The sequence below is a fragment of the Carassius carassius genome, chromosome 1 (assembly GCF_963082965.1).
Source record: "Carassius carassius chromosome 1, fCarCar2.1, whole genome shotgun sequence".
In the NCBI taxonomy this organism is placed as follows: Eukaryota; Metazoa; Chordata; class Actinopteri; order Cypriniformes; family Cyprinidae; genus Carassius; species Carassius carassius.
In genome coordinates this window covers 18,495,240-18,513,442 of record NC_081755.1, presented here as the reverse complement: position 1 = coordinate 18,513,442, position 18,203 = coordinate 18,495,240, and the positions used below count along the sequence as shown (strand labels likewise).

The 18,203-nt window shown below is 38.1% G+C and overlaps 2 protein-coding genes across 4 annotated transcripts in view; both read left to right on the top strand.

The window, feature by feature from the left end:
• The window catches only part of LOC132140837 (NACHT, LRR and PYD domains-containing protein 3-like), a 31,725-nt gene extending 15,825 nt beyond the window's left edge, over nt 1-15,900 (top strand). For 2 of the 3 annotated variants that reach the window (XM_059549873.1, XM_059549857.1), the window contains 4 exons: nt 2,904-3,065; nt 14,809-14,855; nt 14,938-15,478; nt 15,518-15,900. In XM_059549873.1, coding sequence (XP_059405856.1) covers nt 2,904-3,065; nt 14,809-14,855; nt 14,938-15,478; nt 15,518-15,566 — 799 coding nt within the window. In that variant the 3' untranslated portion in view covers nt 15,567-15,900. Of the gene's footprint in view, nt 1-2,903; nt 3,066-14,808; nt 14,856-14,937 lie in introns of all 3 variants that reach the window. The other variant, XM_059549865.1, reaches the window with a different exon arrangement.
• Nucleotides 1-18,203, top strand: part of LOC132140798 (NACHT, LRR and PYD domains-containing protein 3-like) — a 263,118-nt gene that overhangs the window by 21,813 nt on the left and 223,102 nt on the right. The window lies entirely within an intron of this gene.

Sequence of the window (18,203 nt, the reverse complement as noted above, 5' to 3'; positions counted from 1 at the left end):
TACTACCCATCATCCAGAGTTGATAATGTTCAAAAAGATAAAAAGTGATGAAAAAAGTGAAGTTAAGTGAAAAAGTACTGCATTTTTTATACATGTTTTGATATGTACTGTTTACACAAATTTTGCAAATACATTACTTATAAGCTTTCTATTGAAAAACCGTAATCTGTCGTTGATGCTTGAGGCTTAGATCTTTCGAATGATATATAGTTTGTAAAGATGAATTTTGTCCCATTTCATTTAATCTATTCATAAACATTGATGTTTGCAAACAAAGAGCGTTCAGTGTGTCGGCGTCAAGGTGCAGGTTAACCTTCTGGAGTCGATTAACGTGTATACGCGTTTTGAGGCATTTTCTCCTGATAACATTTTACTAGTTAGACTTTTTCCGAAGACTTTTTCCAAACTATAATACCTGACTAAATGTATAATCAAGTGAAACATTATGAAGTTTCAATAACAATATACAATACTATACCATTCAAAAGCTTGATGTAAATAATATAAATGTAACAAATAAATGTAACTGTAACATGAAATGCAACTGCAACAAACAATGCGGGTAAAACAATGCAAAATCATTATGCAGGCCTTTGTCTTCTCAGGTGTAAATCACAATGATATTCATGATAGTTCACGCATACTCGCATATGACTTTTACCAACAAAAAGTGTCTTAGAAATTTAAAATCAACATATTGTTTTCTGTGAGTGAGTAAACAAGATGATTTTCACATAATTCAGAAAGAAAAATTCTAGGTTACAAGCTCCAGTTCTCAAAAGTCCCGGGAACTAATGTTCTGTATGTGTTTTAATGCCTTATTCAAGCGATTTACATTTTTAGTTTTTCACTAACCAGGCATAACAGTTTTGTTCTCAAAAACACAATCATGTTCATACATGGTGCTCACATATTAATATAGCCCAGTTTGTGCTGATTACAGTGAGATTAGACTTTAGCCATTTATATGTTTATAAGAAACTGAAAAAGCACAAATGTCAGGCAATAGTGTAGCCAGAAAAGAGACTCTGGGTGTGCATATGAAAATCTGGGTGTGCATATGAAAATCTGGGTGTGCCACATTTATTGTCAGATTACTGTGCAAAATTATGGGATAGTATTTTGGTCGCACTGCTTCTGTCCAACCATACTCCTAGTGGTAATTTGCAGGTAATTTTTTTGTGTATGTTACATCATCACATGATTACATAAACTGGTGAAATGCTTAGTTGAACCAGTTTGTGAAAACAAATTGTCCAAAAGAACTAGTGCAAATTAATGTAGTTAATTGTTAAATGTAATAATTTTCTTCCAAATACGATAATTTTGAACTTCTGGTACTATACTTGGACATTTCCAATCTGGCAACACTGTCTGTTGATGTTGGGCCCGGGGAGAGAAAAAACATCCTCATCAGGTGTAACGTTAGGCCTTGTGTCCGGCTGTCCATCAAGCCGAGGTTTTTTGCTAAAAAAAATTAAGAAAGGAGCTCTGCGACATATTGCTAGCTAGCAATGTGCAATCAAAAATTATCTGTTTATATCATAGACTGCTGGGGTCACAGTCAGCTGCTGTTTGCTGATTGGTTGGCAGTCCGAATGTCGGCAGATATATTTTAACAAAAATAATTTAAAATGTAAATTTACATTTTAACATTTTTAGCATTATTGCACCATATATTGGATTCTTATTTCTGTGCCCCTGAGAGTATGATTTAGAATGTTCAGTGGCATCACAGAACTGCCAGATTCAAACTGCTTTCGCGCGTTGGCTGGCACTGAGCCAGAGACGGACGCGCTCAGTGCTTGTAATATATCACAATTAATATGCAGTGTTTTCAACCACATAATGTTTATTTTAGGTTTCATACATTTAAATATACATAATCACTAGTAAAACAATTCATTGGTAGTTTGTAAAATACACACTGATGTCCATGGAAGCAGCAAAAACGATCTAATCAAATGTAATTTGCAGACGTTTTATTCATATATCAGACACACATAGCAGAACAATAAAGTTTACTCTATTCTTCGTCCAGTTCAACAGCCACTAACTTTCATGTATTTCAGGAGAAACTGGGGAATTCAAGTGCTGTACGTAAAAGCCGGCTGACAGGACTCTGAACTGTAGCGCTCATCTCGTTATAGATCAAGATAATTTATAAAGGTTTTTAAACGAAGAATCGGAATATCAGATAGTTGACATGGTAAGCAAGTTTGTGTATATATTTTAATAAAAAATGAAAAACTAAATAAAACAAATACCGATACATCTGTTAGTGGCTGCGGTGTGTCACATGACAATCATGACGCGTCGGGGTCAGTTAAAATATTTGTAACTTACGCGTTAAAGGGTTGATTTAAAAATATATATATTTTCTAAGTAAACAACAATAGCCCAAGTTTAGTAAACATTTTTTATTGAGACTATAAAAAATAATTCTGCATCTATTTTTAGGTGTGCCAGCTGCCACTGTGGGTGGCACAGGCACACCCGTGGCTACGCCACTGATGTCAGGGCATGACAAAACTTCTCCAGGCCCCAAAAATACCCTTAGACTCCAGAGGGTTAACAAGTTAAGCCATTCAAGCATGAGACGGTGCAAAAGAGATTTCATTGTACTCTCAACTCTCAGTGTGGTACAAATTGACCTTGCAAACAGTCCTTTAAAAATATTCATGTAGGTATAACAGAAATCCAGGTAGGACATGTACACAGAAATTAAAGTAACCTGCATCATCTTCACAGTATACATACAATTTTAATTAAATCTTAATCTATGTATATAATTTATTCAATCAAGAGCAGTGAGTGATTTTCTTATTTGCTGTTTGATAAATATTAAGACAGACAGCAACTGGAATATTAGGCTGCTGTTACTTTAAAACTTGCTGTTGTAGACTATCTGGCTGTTTGGTGACAGAAGATGGATGCGCTGCTCTGGCATCAGCTCTGAGTTCAAACCCCTCACACCTGAGAGAGCTGGATCTGAGCTACAATCACCCAGGAGAATCAGGAGTGAAGCTGCTCTCTGAAACACTCAGCCATCTGGACAAACTCAAGTAAGCTGAGTATTAACAGTCATCCTATCTTCTGTGATTGTGAGAGAATCTCTCATTGTTTTTAGGGTTGTCATGAGATGCTGCTTTGATTCTCACAATAAAAGAAGCCCAACTTCCTTTAAAACATAAAATACTGAATTATGTCTGACTAGGATATTAAGCTTCACAGAGACTCTATGAGAACATTGTATGCCATTTTTTTTTACATGGATCGAAGTTTTCTTTAAGGCTAGCTACACATTTGAAGAATTTAAAGCAGATTTTATATTTATTTGCACCCCTGAATGAATGGGGGCATGGCCCGATTCGAGGCTTGTTGCAAATATTTTTTTGTCTGAAGAAATCCCTTATCGTGTGGTGTCATTATGATTATTTAACTGCTAATTTGCCAACGATATGACACTGATTTGAACTTTTTTTACAGAACATAAAATGCTTGTAAATGGTGTAATTAAATAGTTTGTCCAGCAGAGCCAATCCATTGTTTGCTACTGGTGACCTTCATGAAACTCTTTAAAATGTAAGTGTATAGAATGCCTGATGAGGCCTGTTTCAGAAACAGTTAGGATAAAAGAACATTTATGTGAAATCTTGTTTGATTTATGAACGACTGATGCATTTGACTCACATTTAGGTTTATTAATTTGTTAAAACTATGTAATCTTTATAGATGTAAAATGTTTATACAATTGAAATACCATAATTACTCAAATAAAAACTGGGGCCTTTATTTACCTGAACTGCAGAAGGTAACAGGCTTTTATTTGAAGCAGGCTTTTATTATTATTTCTAATTCCATCTATTTGATAAGTAATTGTTTTAAATAAACAGTTTTAAATTAAAAGTGATAGCGTTCCAGTGGACAGATCATAATATTAGCACAGAATCGGTTCAGAATCAATCACCAATAGAACCAGTTTGGTTCAGATGCGCTGTGTCATCAGCTCATCGGTTCTCAAATCGGACACGTTCCACGGAAACAGTTCTCGGTTCAGTGTACTGGTGATCCGAAAACCGATGCATCTGGTTCTTGACTCGAGAATGAGAACTGCTCCAGCAGTGGGCATGTATGTTTGTTATGTGACTCTGCTGATTATCCACCCAATTTTCCCCCTTTATTTATAAAAAATAATTCTGCATCTATTTTTAGGTGTGCCAGCTGCCACTGTGGGTAGCACAGGCACACCCGTGGCTACGCCACTGATGTCAGGGCATGACAAAACTTCTCCAGGCCCCAAAAATACCCTTAGACTCCAGAGGGTTAACAAGTTAAGCCATTCAAGCATGAGACCGGCCTTTATTTGTCCATGTTGACCACACCCCCGGCCACTATCAGAGGCCCGACGTTTATTTGACTACCAGTTTTTATTTGAGGAATTACGGTAAATAATTTTTTTTGTGTGTATGTTACATTATCACATGATTACATAAACTGGTGAAATGCTTAGTTGAACCAGTTTGTGAAAACAAATTGTCCTAAAGAACTAGTTTGCAGAAAATAATTGGACTTCCTCATTGGCTTGAGGCTATGGAATATAGCTACATATATACAATATTGTTGTAAATAATGCTCAATTTATTGCACATACAGAACGTTTTGCTTTGTAAGATCTTAGTATATCATCAGTAGCCAATGTTATTACTTTTTGATGTATCCGGATTTCTGATCTCTGCCACGTGTACATTTGCTACGTGCTCAAAAGCACAAGACAGTCCGTTCCAGAGGCCCTAACTGGCTGTCACAGACTTTAGAAGACTTATGCAAGAGGATATAGATATAAAGATAAATATACAGTAATTTTTCATTAGCTAAACAGAACATTTATATTTTGAGCTTTATGATTTTGTATGTCTGAATATTAGTTCCACAATGTTGCTTTAGAGCTATTTGCGATTCTGTATGTCTGGGTTTTAGTTCCACATGTCTGTATCTTGAATTATTTTTAATCCTTTGAGTTTTGATAAGGGAGACAATACAGCCAATCTCCTGAGATATTTGTAACCCTGCATTTAACTGAGTGAAGTCCAAACATCAATGATTATATGCTTTGACCTTCTAAAATGTGGAAGTGAAACAGGTCTGCAAGGCTCCCCGGGTACCTTGGAATAGATAAGCATGAGATCAGTGTTTTTACATCTATCGGAGATGTGGCTGCAGAGACGTGGCTCCGGTTTGATCACGAGGCTTATTGTTTTGACAGATGTTTTGAGGGTATAAGAGCTACTCAACTTCCCCTCCCTGTCAGCGCTCTGACTGAGTTCAGGCTAGGCTCTACCTGACTGAACTCTGGTTTCTCATCTTTACTTTATCTTTTGTTTCGGGCTCACTTGAATACTTTGAACATCTTACAGGTTTATTCAGTTTTGATACTGTGTTAGATACTTTTATTCAATTTAGATATTGTGTCCGATACTTTGGTTTTATTTAGATACTTTGGTAAATACCTTGATTTTATTTAAATACTTTGAATTTATTTAGATATTTTGAATTCTAATACCTTGACTTGTATTATTTGGACTTTTGATATACAAGTTCTTATATGCTTTGTATTATTATTTTAGAAATACATTTTGGACAGTTTGATTACTTTTGAATTTTATAATCATTTGTATTAATCTTAATTGGGCAACATCCATCATATATGGATTGCTTTTAAAACCATATTAATTTTGGGAATTGTATTTTCTATATTTGAAGCTGGTTTTAATACTTACTAATCTGTTTGCAAGTTATGAGTTGTATTCTCATTTCCTATATTCTTTGAATAAATTTGCATACTAAAATACCAGCCCACCGTCTGACTTGGATTGAAAGTAATTTTTTTGCATCAGTTTTGGAGGCACCGCTGCAGGATAAATCGAACAATTGAAGTATTGATGCAACGCAAGGAAGTTAAGGAGAGGTGAGTGGCTTAACTTTCTCTCTTTATGGGTTTCTGTTGTGCGGTCTGCCGAGTCTAGGAGGTATATCTGCGGACCCATTTCGTTCGATATTCTTGACTGCAGCAAGAGAACGAGTTTGGGGCAAGACGGTGGTGTAACCGTCGGCGGTGGTTTAACCGTTTATGAAAAATCAGCGCGCTGGGGGACGAGACGGCGATCCGTGGCATTAAATGTGTTGTTCACTATTGAGGGTTACTGGTAGTGTGGATAAATATCTGCGCTTTTTACATCCTGCTGGGTTACCGGGGGTGTATTGCGAGCACTTTTGTGTTAAACCGAAAGGGCAACAGTATTTTGAGACACGCGCTGTGAGGGTTTACTTACAGCGTGCTGGTCGGATCTGAATGCCGGACTCTTGTTTTGATATATTCTCTGGGATTAGCCTCGGCAGTTCTCGACACTAGCAGAACCCCACCTTGCGACTAAATTTAAATCAGTAAATTGTCAGACGGTGAATTAAGTAAAAATAAGTAAAGATAAATAAATAATTTTAACTGGGTGTATCTAAATTGAATAAACCTTTTCCTTGTTGGAATTGTCAGCACATGAGATAATGGCACCTGTTCAAATAAAAGAAACTCCAAATGAAGCTCTCACTGTCCAAGTAGCTGCTTTGGGCATGGGTAATGTAGAAGAAATAAGACAGAAAATGGTTAAAGATGGGTTTAGAGAGATTTCGGGTCCACGCAGACCAAGTGAATGGGTGTTGACCCCTTAACTGTCACTCACTTTTGAAGATAGACTTGAATGTGCATGATACAAACCCAAATTTTTATAATTCATGACTGAAAACATTTTGTAACATGATTTTGATGTACCATTTACATGGTAATGCAATGTCTGATTTTAAAATGGGTTTTAAAGGATGATTTTTGAGATTTTATGTTTTCAAGTGATATATAACTTCTGATGATTTCTAAAATGTGATAAAGAAAAAGGCAACGAGGAATCTTCTTTTGTAATGTAGATTTCTGAGGGTGCACTCTTGTCATAAATTCATTTAGTATTTCTCTTACATAATTTTTAACAAAACAACAAAATATTGGTAAAATATATATTTGGGAATCTTAGACCTTTCAAATGATATATAGTTTTTCAGGATTAGATTTGATTGTAATATTTTATAGTCAACGTAGGTGTCCCATATTCGGGACGGGGTGACAGTTAACAGGTTGAAGGAAATTACTGATCACAAAGAACAAAAGAAATATGCACGTGTTTTATGTTGTTTATGGATAAGGAAAGCTAAAGGGCTTTTGACAGACAGAAATGGTAGAATTGTACAGGTTTATAATTTAGCGCAAGCAGATAGAGATGCTACAAGATATGTGGGATTTATTAAATCTTGTAACGAAGGAGCCGAGAGCCGACGTAGGCAAAACTCCTAAGACTGATGACATTTATAACTGGCAGAAATGTAACAGATATTTCTGAGCATGGTGGAAAATAGTTTGCTATTTCTCCTGGCAGTTTGGAAGAAGCTGAGGCTGATTGGGATCAAATATGTGAAATTATATTCAAGATTACCACGCTTTAGTGGAGAATGGGAAGAGACATGGCCCCTATGGCACCCATTACTGTTTCTTTACCTGGGCAGACTCTGCCAGGACATCAGGAAGCAACAGCAGGGGGACAAGTGGGGGTCTATCGAACTATGGGTGTGCGTGATTTAAATAGTATTGTGAACACGCTGCCAATTATGAAATCTAACTGTACTAATTACAACCGCAAATGATTTTGTTACGCAATTTAATGAACTGCGTATTGAAGTACAGCATGTGATTGGATCAGGAATCCAAACTTTTACTAATGTAAAATTGATCAGACAGGGCCCTAATGAGCCCTTTGTCAAATATACTGAGCGTTTCACACGAGCTTTGAAAGAGTTTGTTGCTACAAAAGAAGCTGTTGATTTGGATTCTCATTGTTTTAAGTTTTAAAATGTTTTTAAAGGGTTCCTCTTTTCAGCAACAGCAACGGCCAGCAAAGTTGCCCCCCCCCCCTTCGGCCTCGCTCTCAAAATAGAGGTGATGCAGAGAAAAGGAAATCGACATGCAGGCACAGCTTAAGCTGCTGATGCCACAGGCTGACAGACTGACCAAAGCACTTGAGATCAGGATAGCTACATATTTATTTAGCTACTCTAATTTACATTTTACAAATAAACACATGACTCTTCGAGGATTATCTGATGGCAGTCTTTTCACACAGTCTCAATTATTTCCCTTAATAATTTATTCACTTAAGCAAACCCTTTTGGGTGCAATTCTGGGTGGGAGAAAGTCAAGTTGGCACTATATTGGGAATGGATATATTGGAGAAATTGGAAGCAGATATTTTATTAACTAAGAATCATACAGTTAGTCAAATTTTGCCAGTTCCCATACCAGTTGTCAGCAAAAATGGAACTCCTAAATTTAACATTGGAGCTGTTACAGCAAATGAGAGAGAGTCTACTGACTCTCCAATGATACAATACTTTTCTGAAAAATTTCCAGATTTGTGATCAACTTCTAAACTTGATGTTGGTCTTTGCAGAATTGAACCTCTGAATGTTTCAGATCCTGTACCTCCTCCAGTATTTCAGTATCCTCTTCGGAGAGAAGCAGAGAGAGCGGCACAGGCAATTGTGAGCCAGCTCGTGAAAGCAGGGATTGTGGTAAGATGTGCCTCTCAATGTGATTCACCTGTGGCCTGTAAAAAAAAGCCAGACGATAGCTATAGGCTTACTATAAATTACACCGCATTGAATGCTGTGACCACCAAAGCAACCCCCATTGTTGCCAATCAGTCAACCATTTTAAAAGAATCATGCGCTCCGTCTGTTATAATTCAATATTGTGATGACATTCTTCTTGCATCTCCAAATAAGGTGCAGCATCTGAGTGTACTCACTCTCCTGCTGAGAGCACTTCAAGAAGCTGGCTTCCTCCTAAACAAACGGAAAGCACAGCTGTTTTAACCATTATGACATTTTTAGGTCAGAGTGTTGGTCGTGAGGGAAAAAGACCTCTTCCAGATCGGGTCATAACAATTACAAAATGAAAGAAGCCAACCACAGTTACTGGTTTAAGATCACTAATGGGGATATTTAATTTTAAGCGGGTTTACATCCCTGATTTTTCTGATTTGGCTAAACCTCTAACAGAGGCTCTTAAAGGAGGCCTTCCGGGTGCTTCCCTTCTAGAGTGGACAGCAGACATGACTGAGTCTTTCACTCTCCTCAAATCCGCATTAGCCTCTTCTCCTGCGTTACATCACCCTGACATGACAAAACCGCTCCACATTTGGACACATGTAGGCCCGAATGCTTACAACTGTGTGTTGGGACAACATAAAGGTGACAAGAGTTTTGGAACTGTTGGATATTTCTCAACTGTGATTCCTTCTTCTATGAAAGGACAGATGCCGTGCTTGATGGCGTTGGACTGTGCAGAGTGGGCGCTGAAGGTCACCGAGCACATCGTCGGCTATAACCAGACTATTTTACACACCCCACATCGCTTTTTACGTTTGCTATCTGAAACAAAGATAACAGGACGAACCCTGCTTCCCTGATGGAGAACGAAGGGAGTGCACATGACTGTGCTGAGGTGGTTATCTGTGACAGAGGACATTTCGTCAGAGATGAGCCATTTGCAGATGCCATGGACATCTTCGTGGACGGCAGCAGCTTCTATGCTGGAGAAACACGCTACACAGGTTGGGCGGTAGTAGAGGGGAGGACGGGCGAAGTCTTGGCTGAGGGGTCGCTACGGGGAGGAAGTGCTCAGATCGCTGAACTGCATGCTTTGAAAGCTGCTTCAAATCTAGCACTTAAATTAACTGCAGATGTAAATAGCTCCATCTATGTGAACATTTTTACTGACAGTGCCTACAGTTATCATGTAGTGCGGAGTTATGGCCTTGTCTGGAAACGTTGCGGCTATCTGACCATTAATAATAAAACCATTATTAAAGAAATTCTTGATGCATGCGAGAAAATTTCACCTAACAGTGTTGCGGTTTGCAAGGTAACAGGTCACAGTACTTTCAATGATTGGTGGGCAAAAGCAAACTCGCTAGCTGATAAGGCTGCGAGAGAGGCGGCCAAGGGTGCATCACTTGGAGAGGTAACTGCAATTTTCCCTGTCCATCCAAATTGTGCAGGATCAGAAACTCTATCTAAATTGTACACAGATGAAGATCGTGAAATATGTCAAAAAAGTTAGGAGCTATTTTAAATGAAGAAGGAATTTAAGCTCTAGATGAAAAGGTTGTTCCACCTAGAGGATATCAAACTGAGTTAATTGATCTGTACCACAGCATTGCACACCAAGGGGTTCATAAAACTAATGCTATGTTACAACAAACATGGTTTTGGCCAGAGATGTTACAACCTGTGAGGGATAGACTGACCAGATATATCCATCGTTTACAAACAAAGCCACGATTATGAAGAGGTATGATACCAATTGGCTACAGTCCTCGCCCGCGAGGACCTTTTACACATTGACAGGTAGATTTTATTTTTGTACCCTCTGATCCTGGGTACACATTATACGCATTTAAGGATGCCCATTCAGTGCCCTCAGCGTCCAAAATGGAGGAGACTTAAAGACTGGAGACTTAAAGACTGGAGACGTAAAGACTGCTGCATTTAATTTAACGGCTAAAATCCTGTACAAGTGGGGGACAAATTAATGGTTCAGAAAGTAGGGAATTTAGGTCTTCCAGGTATGAAGGTCCTTACTCAGTGTTGCTGACTACTCCAACTTCTCTCTACTCATTGAAATCGAGCCAGGCTTGACTCGATGGAAGCATCTTGCACAAGTGAAGCCCCTGTCGCAGCTTGCTGATACTAACAATATCTCTCAATACAAAATAGATTAAGGGTACCCCCTTTCTGTAATTAAGGTTGTAATCAATGTTTGTATTCAACCTCTGTGAGGTGATTGAGGGTCTGACTTATGTCAGGAGTGTAACCGTGATTGTTCCTTTAGGCCGGATTCCAGAGAATCAAATTTAACCAAAATTCACCATATCTGTTCCTTAGGTTGTTAATGATACCGTTTTCACTGTGAATTTGTCCCACAGGTGCAAACTCTATCAGACGAATTGCTGCTAAGGACGAACAATGATTAATGATTAATTGTTTACTTCTCTCCAGGTTTTCAATGCTGAGTTCACCTGGATCTGATGAATTTATCTATGTATAAAATTATGAAACGAAACTGAAAACCATGATGTTTACATGTAACAATTGTAATTAATGTTGTTTTATCTTGTTGTGTATGTGTGTGTATGTCAAAATGTTATATGTAATGTTTGTCGCTTCGCTTTGGCATTATGTGTTTGTGTTTGTGTGTGTTTGTGTCTGTGTTCTTTTGTTTCCATATATTTCTGTTCCTACTACTCTAAAACTTGACAGGTATGAGTGCTTGCTGATACGGAACTATCCTGCGTACATCTACCACACACGACTGGTTCTAAAGGGTGACCCTTTGGTGTGACTTCTGCAACAGTGCAGCTCATTGACGATCCGGGAGTGGTTGCTGTGCTCGTGGCTGGACATCAGTGTTTCATCCCAAGAACTGGACGCATCATCATCACATCGCACGCTAACTCTACGTCATCTGAGAGACTTGTGCTAAAATTTACCAGCTGATATATAGATTTACAAATCCCTACATTAAGATGCCTCACAAGATTATTGATCAAAAATATACTTATACTCCTATTGCTACCAGCAGTGATGAAGAAATGTATGAATTAAAGGTGAAGGGTAAGGAAAGATATGAGATGTTGAAGAAGATCAACGAAAGTTTGGAAATTTGCGACATGATACCCCAATTTGATAAGGACAAATATTTTAAGAAACTACCCATTAAGAAGAGAAAGTATGATGATAAGTTTAGAGATGGAAAGAAGGGTATGCTGTAGTGAGTCCTCGACCCAGCAAAAGTCCAGGTTAGATCAGGGGTCGGATGCTTTTAGTGCTCCTCGTCTGAATCCGCCAGGTGAAGAATTCCTGTCAACTTTAACGTGGCTGGGGTTAAAGAGGTATCTACAGTCTACCTGAAAAGATTTATTCACTTTTTCTATATCTCCTTTGTGCTTACACGATTAAGACCTTACCTGAAATGTTTTATTTACTCATTTTTCTGCAGATGTATTTGTTTCTTTTGAATATTCTGTATTTTATTTTGATTAAGGAAAAATTTGGTTGCGAGTCTTTATTAAGACTCGAGTGGGGGACTGATGTATCCGGATTTCTGATCTCTGCCACGTGTACATTTGCTACGTGCTCAAAAACACAAGACAGTCCGTTCCAGAGGCCCTAACTGGCTGTCACAGACTTTAGAAGACTTCTGCAAGAGGATATAGATATAAAGATAAATATACAGTAATTTTCCATTAGCTAAACAGAACATTTATATTTTGAGCTTTATGATTTTGTATGTCTGAATATTAGTTCCACATGTCTGTATCTTGAGTTATTTTTAATCCTTTGAGTTTTGATAAGGGAGACAATACAGCCAATCTCCTGAGATATTTGTAACCCTGCATTTAACTGAGTGAAGTCCAAACATCAATGATTATATGCTTTGACCTTCTAAAATGTGGAAGTGAAACAGGTCTGCAAGGCTCCCCGGGTACCTTGGAATAGATAAGCATGAGATCAGTGTTTTTACATCTATCGGAGACGTGGCTGCAGAGACGTGGCTCCGGTTTGATCACGAGGCTTATTGTTTTGACAGATGTTTTGAGGGTATAAGAGCTACTCAACTTCCCCTCCCTGTCAGCGCTCTGACTGAGTTCAGGCTAGGCTCTACCTGACTGAGCTCTGGTTTCTCATCTTTACTTTATCTTTTGTTTAGGGCTCACTTGAATACTTTGAACATCTTACAGGTTTATTCAGTTTTGATACTGTGTTAGATACTTTTATTCAATTTAGATATTGTGTCCAATACTTTGGTTTTATTTAGATACTTTGGTAAATACCTTGATTTTATTTAAATACTTTGAATTTATTTAGATATTTTGAATTCTAATACCTTGACTTGTATTATTTGGACTTTTGATATACAAGTTCTTATATGCTTTGTATTATTATTTTAGAAATACCTGTAATCAGTTTGATTACTTTTGAATTTTATAATCATTTGTATTAATCTTAATTGGGCAACATCCATCATATATGGATTGCTTTTAAAACCATATTAATTTTGGGAATTGTATTTTCTATATTTGAAGCTGGTTTTAATACTTACTAATCTGTTTGCAAGTTATGAGTTGTATTCTCATTTCCTATGTTCTTTGAATAAATTTGCATACTAAAATACCAGCCCACCGTCTGACTTGGATTGAAAGTAATTTTTTGCATCACTTTTGACTTGGCTTTTTGACTCCCCTTTTATGAATCCCCAAAGATCAAAGTTTCGAGAAGGGTCTGGCCGCAGACTTGCACTTGCATTCTCAGATTTGCACTCTCCATCAGCTGCAATTCATGTTGAAGTGACATCTCTTGTAATCGACATTCACATTCTCCACTGTCTGCTATATCACTTGCACTCGACACAAATCAAAAAATTATTGGAAACAGGGTAAAGAAGCAGCAATGTTTATATTATAAGTATTTTAGTATTATAACAAGACCAAAACATTTTTGTTTTCAAAGATTTCTGTTGTGGCTTGTGGCTTTATAGTGAGACAACAATAAATGCAGAATTTATCTAGCGAATAAGAAGGGAACTAATGTTTTCCACCAGAGGGATTAGTCCTTTTAGGTCTTAAAGTTTAAAATCTGTGTAAATGGCTCAAACATTATCAAACATCATAACATTATTAGTGCCAAACGGAAATAAGTATCTTACTGAATTGACATTTAGCATTAGCCAGCACTTTGAAATTTTTGAAATTTTGAGATTTCAGGTGCTCTGGCTCCCAGTAAACATTTGATTATGGTGGCTGGTGTCTATTTTCTGTCACAGTGTCTGGGTTGTGTCCCTGGGTTTCCACTAGATGTCCCCCTTTCTCACGGTGTCTGTCACCTTATCACTTCCTGTTCCCTTATTTGGTCACCTTCCTCCTTGTTAGTAATTGATTGTTCCCCACCTGTCTCCTGTTCCCTCATTATCCTTCTGTGTATTTATACCCGGTCTGTCTGAGTCTGTGTTACGGAGTCCTTGTTTAATGTTGAAAGTTTATTCATGTCCCTTGCCTTGCCTTGCCTTGCCTTGCCTTGCCTTGCCTTGCCTTGCCTTGCCTTGCCTTGCCTTGCCTTTGTGTCTTGTTTATGTTTGGATTTGGATATTCTGGTTTTGACCCTGCCTGGACTGTTTACCCCTTTTGGATTACCCTTTAATAAATGACTTACCTGCGATTGGTTCCTTCTCCTGTGTTTTCTGTAACACCGATCGTGACATTTTCACGTTCTTTACAGAAATATGTGGGAATTAAGTTATTTTATCACTTCAAACAACAGAGAGTGATACTAAGATATAGATTCAACAGATAAACGGGGCCAACAGCATGCAGGGTCTCATGCAGCCTAGTTTTAAGTTGAGAGATTTTGGTTGGGGTAGTGGAAGGGTGTTAGCCATGAGGCTTCAAATGAGTACACTTATTCAAACACAATTCAACAGTTTTATTAATGACCACAAAAACAATTATAAAATTTGTTGTTCTGATTAAGGATGCTGATTGCCTGAGACCAATCAAATGGAAAAAAAGAGTTGTGTTCTCAATATGAGAATATGTTTGTGTGAGGAACTAATAGACACTGTGTGTGTGTGTGTGTGTGTGTGTGTGTGTTTAGTGTGGATCATGGAGGAGAATTCAGGATCACATCAGGACTCCACAAATGTAAGTCCTCAATCAGACACACAGTTTTCTTTTTTGTGGTTAAGTTTTGAATGTATGTTGTAATGTGTTTCTTTGTGTTCAGATGCCTGTGATCTCACACTGGATCCAAACACAGCAAATGTTTTCCTCATTCTGTCTGAGGAGAACAGTAAGGTGACATATGTGAAAGAGGAGCAGTCTTATCCTGATCATCCGGACAGATTTGATGGGTATAATCCTCAGGTTCTGTGTTCAGAGAGTCTGACTGGACGCTGTTACTGGGAGACTGAATGGAGTGGAAACTATCCTGAAATTGCAGTGGCATATAAAGAAATCCAGAGGAAAGGAGTGAGCTGGAGTTATGACTGTGTGTTGGGATATAATGAGAACTCCTGGAGTCTGATCTGCTCTGATCACAGATTCACTGTCCGTCACAATAATAAGGAAACTGTCATCTCTGCTGCTTCAGGCTCCTGTAACAGAGTAGCAGTGTTTCTGGATGAATCGGCCAGCTCTCTGTCCTTCTACAGCGTCTCTGACACACACACATTCACACACTTACACACATTTACACACACATTCACTCAACCTCTCTACGCTGGATTTAGAGTTTATTACAACAACTCTTCAGTGTCTCTGTCACACTAAACACGCACACACACACACACACACACACACATGACTGACACACGCACACAAACAGAGAGAGAGTCTCGTCAGCTATGCTTGTAGGGACTCTACTCTGATTTTTAAACTTTTTGTATCCACGGGGACCTCTACTTACGTCCCCACCAAGACACAAGTCCCCATGAGTCTGTGTGTATTCAGGTTTAAGTCCACAAGATATATAAACTTGGTGGCTGGACCATGATGGTAGTTGAACAAATTCAGTGTTACAGGATTAGTTTCAAACCAAACCACTCCAATCTGGCTTTTTAGTTCCCATGATGCTGATCAATAACTTTCTTTGTCAACTCGGGCTTTGATCCTGAGTTTGTGTAGGGCATACACATGATTGTGTGACATCCCTGCCGAACAGCCAATCATGAGCCTTGGTTAAAGGTTAAGATATAATAATACAAATAAAATACATGATATTGTTCTATCAGTGCCGTCACAAGTGGAACTTAAGTTAGTTTGATATAGTTGAAAATGTACAGCAACAGAGAATCAAGCATGTAAGGTCACATAGTCATTTTTAAAAAGCATTATCTATTGATTCTACAGGTTATTTACATTACATATAATCTGTCTATATTAACATCCATTTAAAATAAAAGATTTATAACAACTGTTGCTTGTTTGTAATGGAATAATAATAATATAAATCATATTTGGAGCAATATAAACTGTGGGAGTGTCTTTTTTGCATCAGACATATGTCACTTTGCTCACATCTGATTGGCCCACTTTCAGTTTGAGATCTCTTAACCAAATCATATCCTGCCCCGGAGCAGGTTAGGCGTGGAGTGTAAGTTACCATGGCAATGAATGCCTGAAAGCATGTAACCCTTTGAGCATGTGTCATCATTTTTGGGTCTCACTTGTGGCCTGTAGCACGAAGCGAGATGCACAAACTCAGAGTTGCAGAATAAGTTTTGAGTTAACAAACCCTGATAAAGCCACCCTGGTTAAGGTCATGTTCACTGGGCTCACAAAGCTCGATATAAACCTTCACTCCGAACTTGGAGTTTGAACCAGAGTTTGTGATTAAATCTAGAGAATGTGCACCTGAACGTGCAGGAAAAGGCCAATCACAGAGAATGTGTGGAGAGCAAAGCGTCATTTCTCACAAGAATCAGCAAAAATCACTTTTCTACTGATGATTGAGAGATGTCGTTATTAAAAATGTAATTAATTTAAATACATGTACAAGGCAGGAATAAACACTTCTGCTGCAAAAAAAGTTTGGCAGCAGAAATAAAATATATGTCTGCATTTTAAAATTTGGATATATTAAAGCTTAGCTATATAATGGAGGTACAGATAAGCTTATATCTATATTAGGCTGTCTGCGGGGTCTTAAAAATGATTAGAAGTTGACAAAATGAAGGCCCTTAATAAGTATTAAAAAGTCTTAAATGCCATTTTACAAGGTATTACATTTTGTGTCATATTTTCATTATGTATATTTGTCTGAATAGTGGGGTTCTGCGTAATTTATTAATGTCATCTATTATGGCGCTCACTGACTCATGTTCTGCTGCGTGATAGCACGTGGTTTGTTGATCCCGCTTTTGCTAAATTTCTAACCATTACTGTATGCTCCCATTATTGTGTTATTCTTTGGTATTACTCAATACAAATGTGTTATTCTATGTTATTTACTCAATATGCTTTTATATTACTTATAATATTATGCATAACTATGAAAGAAAGCAATATACTGATCAATATGCTGAGTTATTCCCAAATACTGGATGTCATGAAAAGGGTCAGGTGTATAAAAGCCCTCCCATAGGGAAGTACTAGAAGTAATGAACAGGATTGGATACATAAAAGACCTCCCACTGGGAGGTCCTGGTAATATTCCACTAAGTTGTATCTGTGGACTAAACTGACCTCTGAAATGAACCTGTGAACTAAAATAACCCTGAGAACTTTGGGTGATTTCCAAGTGTTGACATCTGTGGTAAACAGACTTGGAGGGATGTCTCACGTGACCATGGACAACCAATAGGGAGAGATTGTTTAATTGTTGATTTGGCCGAATTCCAACATTAAGCGATAAGGGGTGGCAAACTTGGCGGGCAATGCCAATTAAAAACCGGAACTACCAAATCAGGTATAGATATAAGGGTATAAAACGAGTGCACGGGCAGACAGAAGATTCAGATGCAGTGCACGGCATCTCGGCTTTGTTGCTTTGAGTAATAAAGTCTATATTCTGACACCTGGAACTCCGTCTCCCAAGCCTTATTAATTTGACTGAAGAAATTCATCATCAGCCCTAAGACACGTCATAATTAGCGACCCAGATGGGACTGGATTGAAGTCCGTTGTCCATGAGAGCCGTCGCGGGCAGAAGGCCTGACTCCCACGCAAACTTCTTGAAAATTAAAGGCGCCTAAAAAAAAAAAGGTAAGTCATTTTTGCTTAAATTGGACATAAGAATGTTTGCGTGGTAGATTAAGGTCATGCCTGTGGGGGTAATCTAGGACAGCACTTCACCAATAAACGAAACTTAAAAGTGTTGAATTTGAACTAAATTTAATGAAAAGTTAATTAAGTATAAATCAAGGGGTTTCAGGTGTCGGAAGCTGCGCTTGCGAAAAGTAGATAGTTAGAAAAAAGTGGAGACGCCTAGGAACCAGGGAGCCGCCCAAGTAGGCGGGGCGTGGCCCTGGTGGGTCTCCGCAAAAAGTAGAT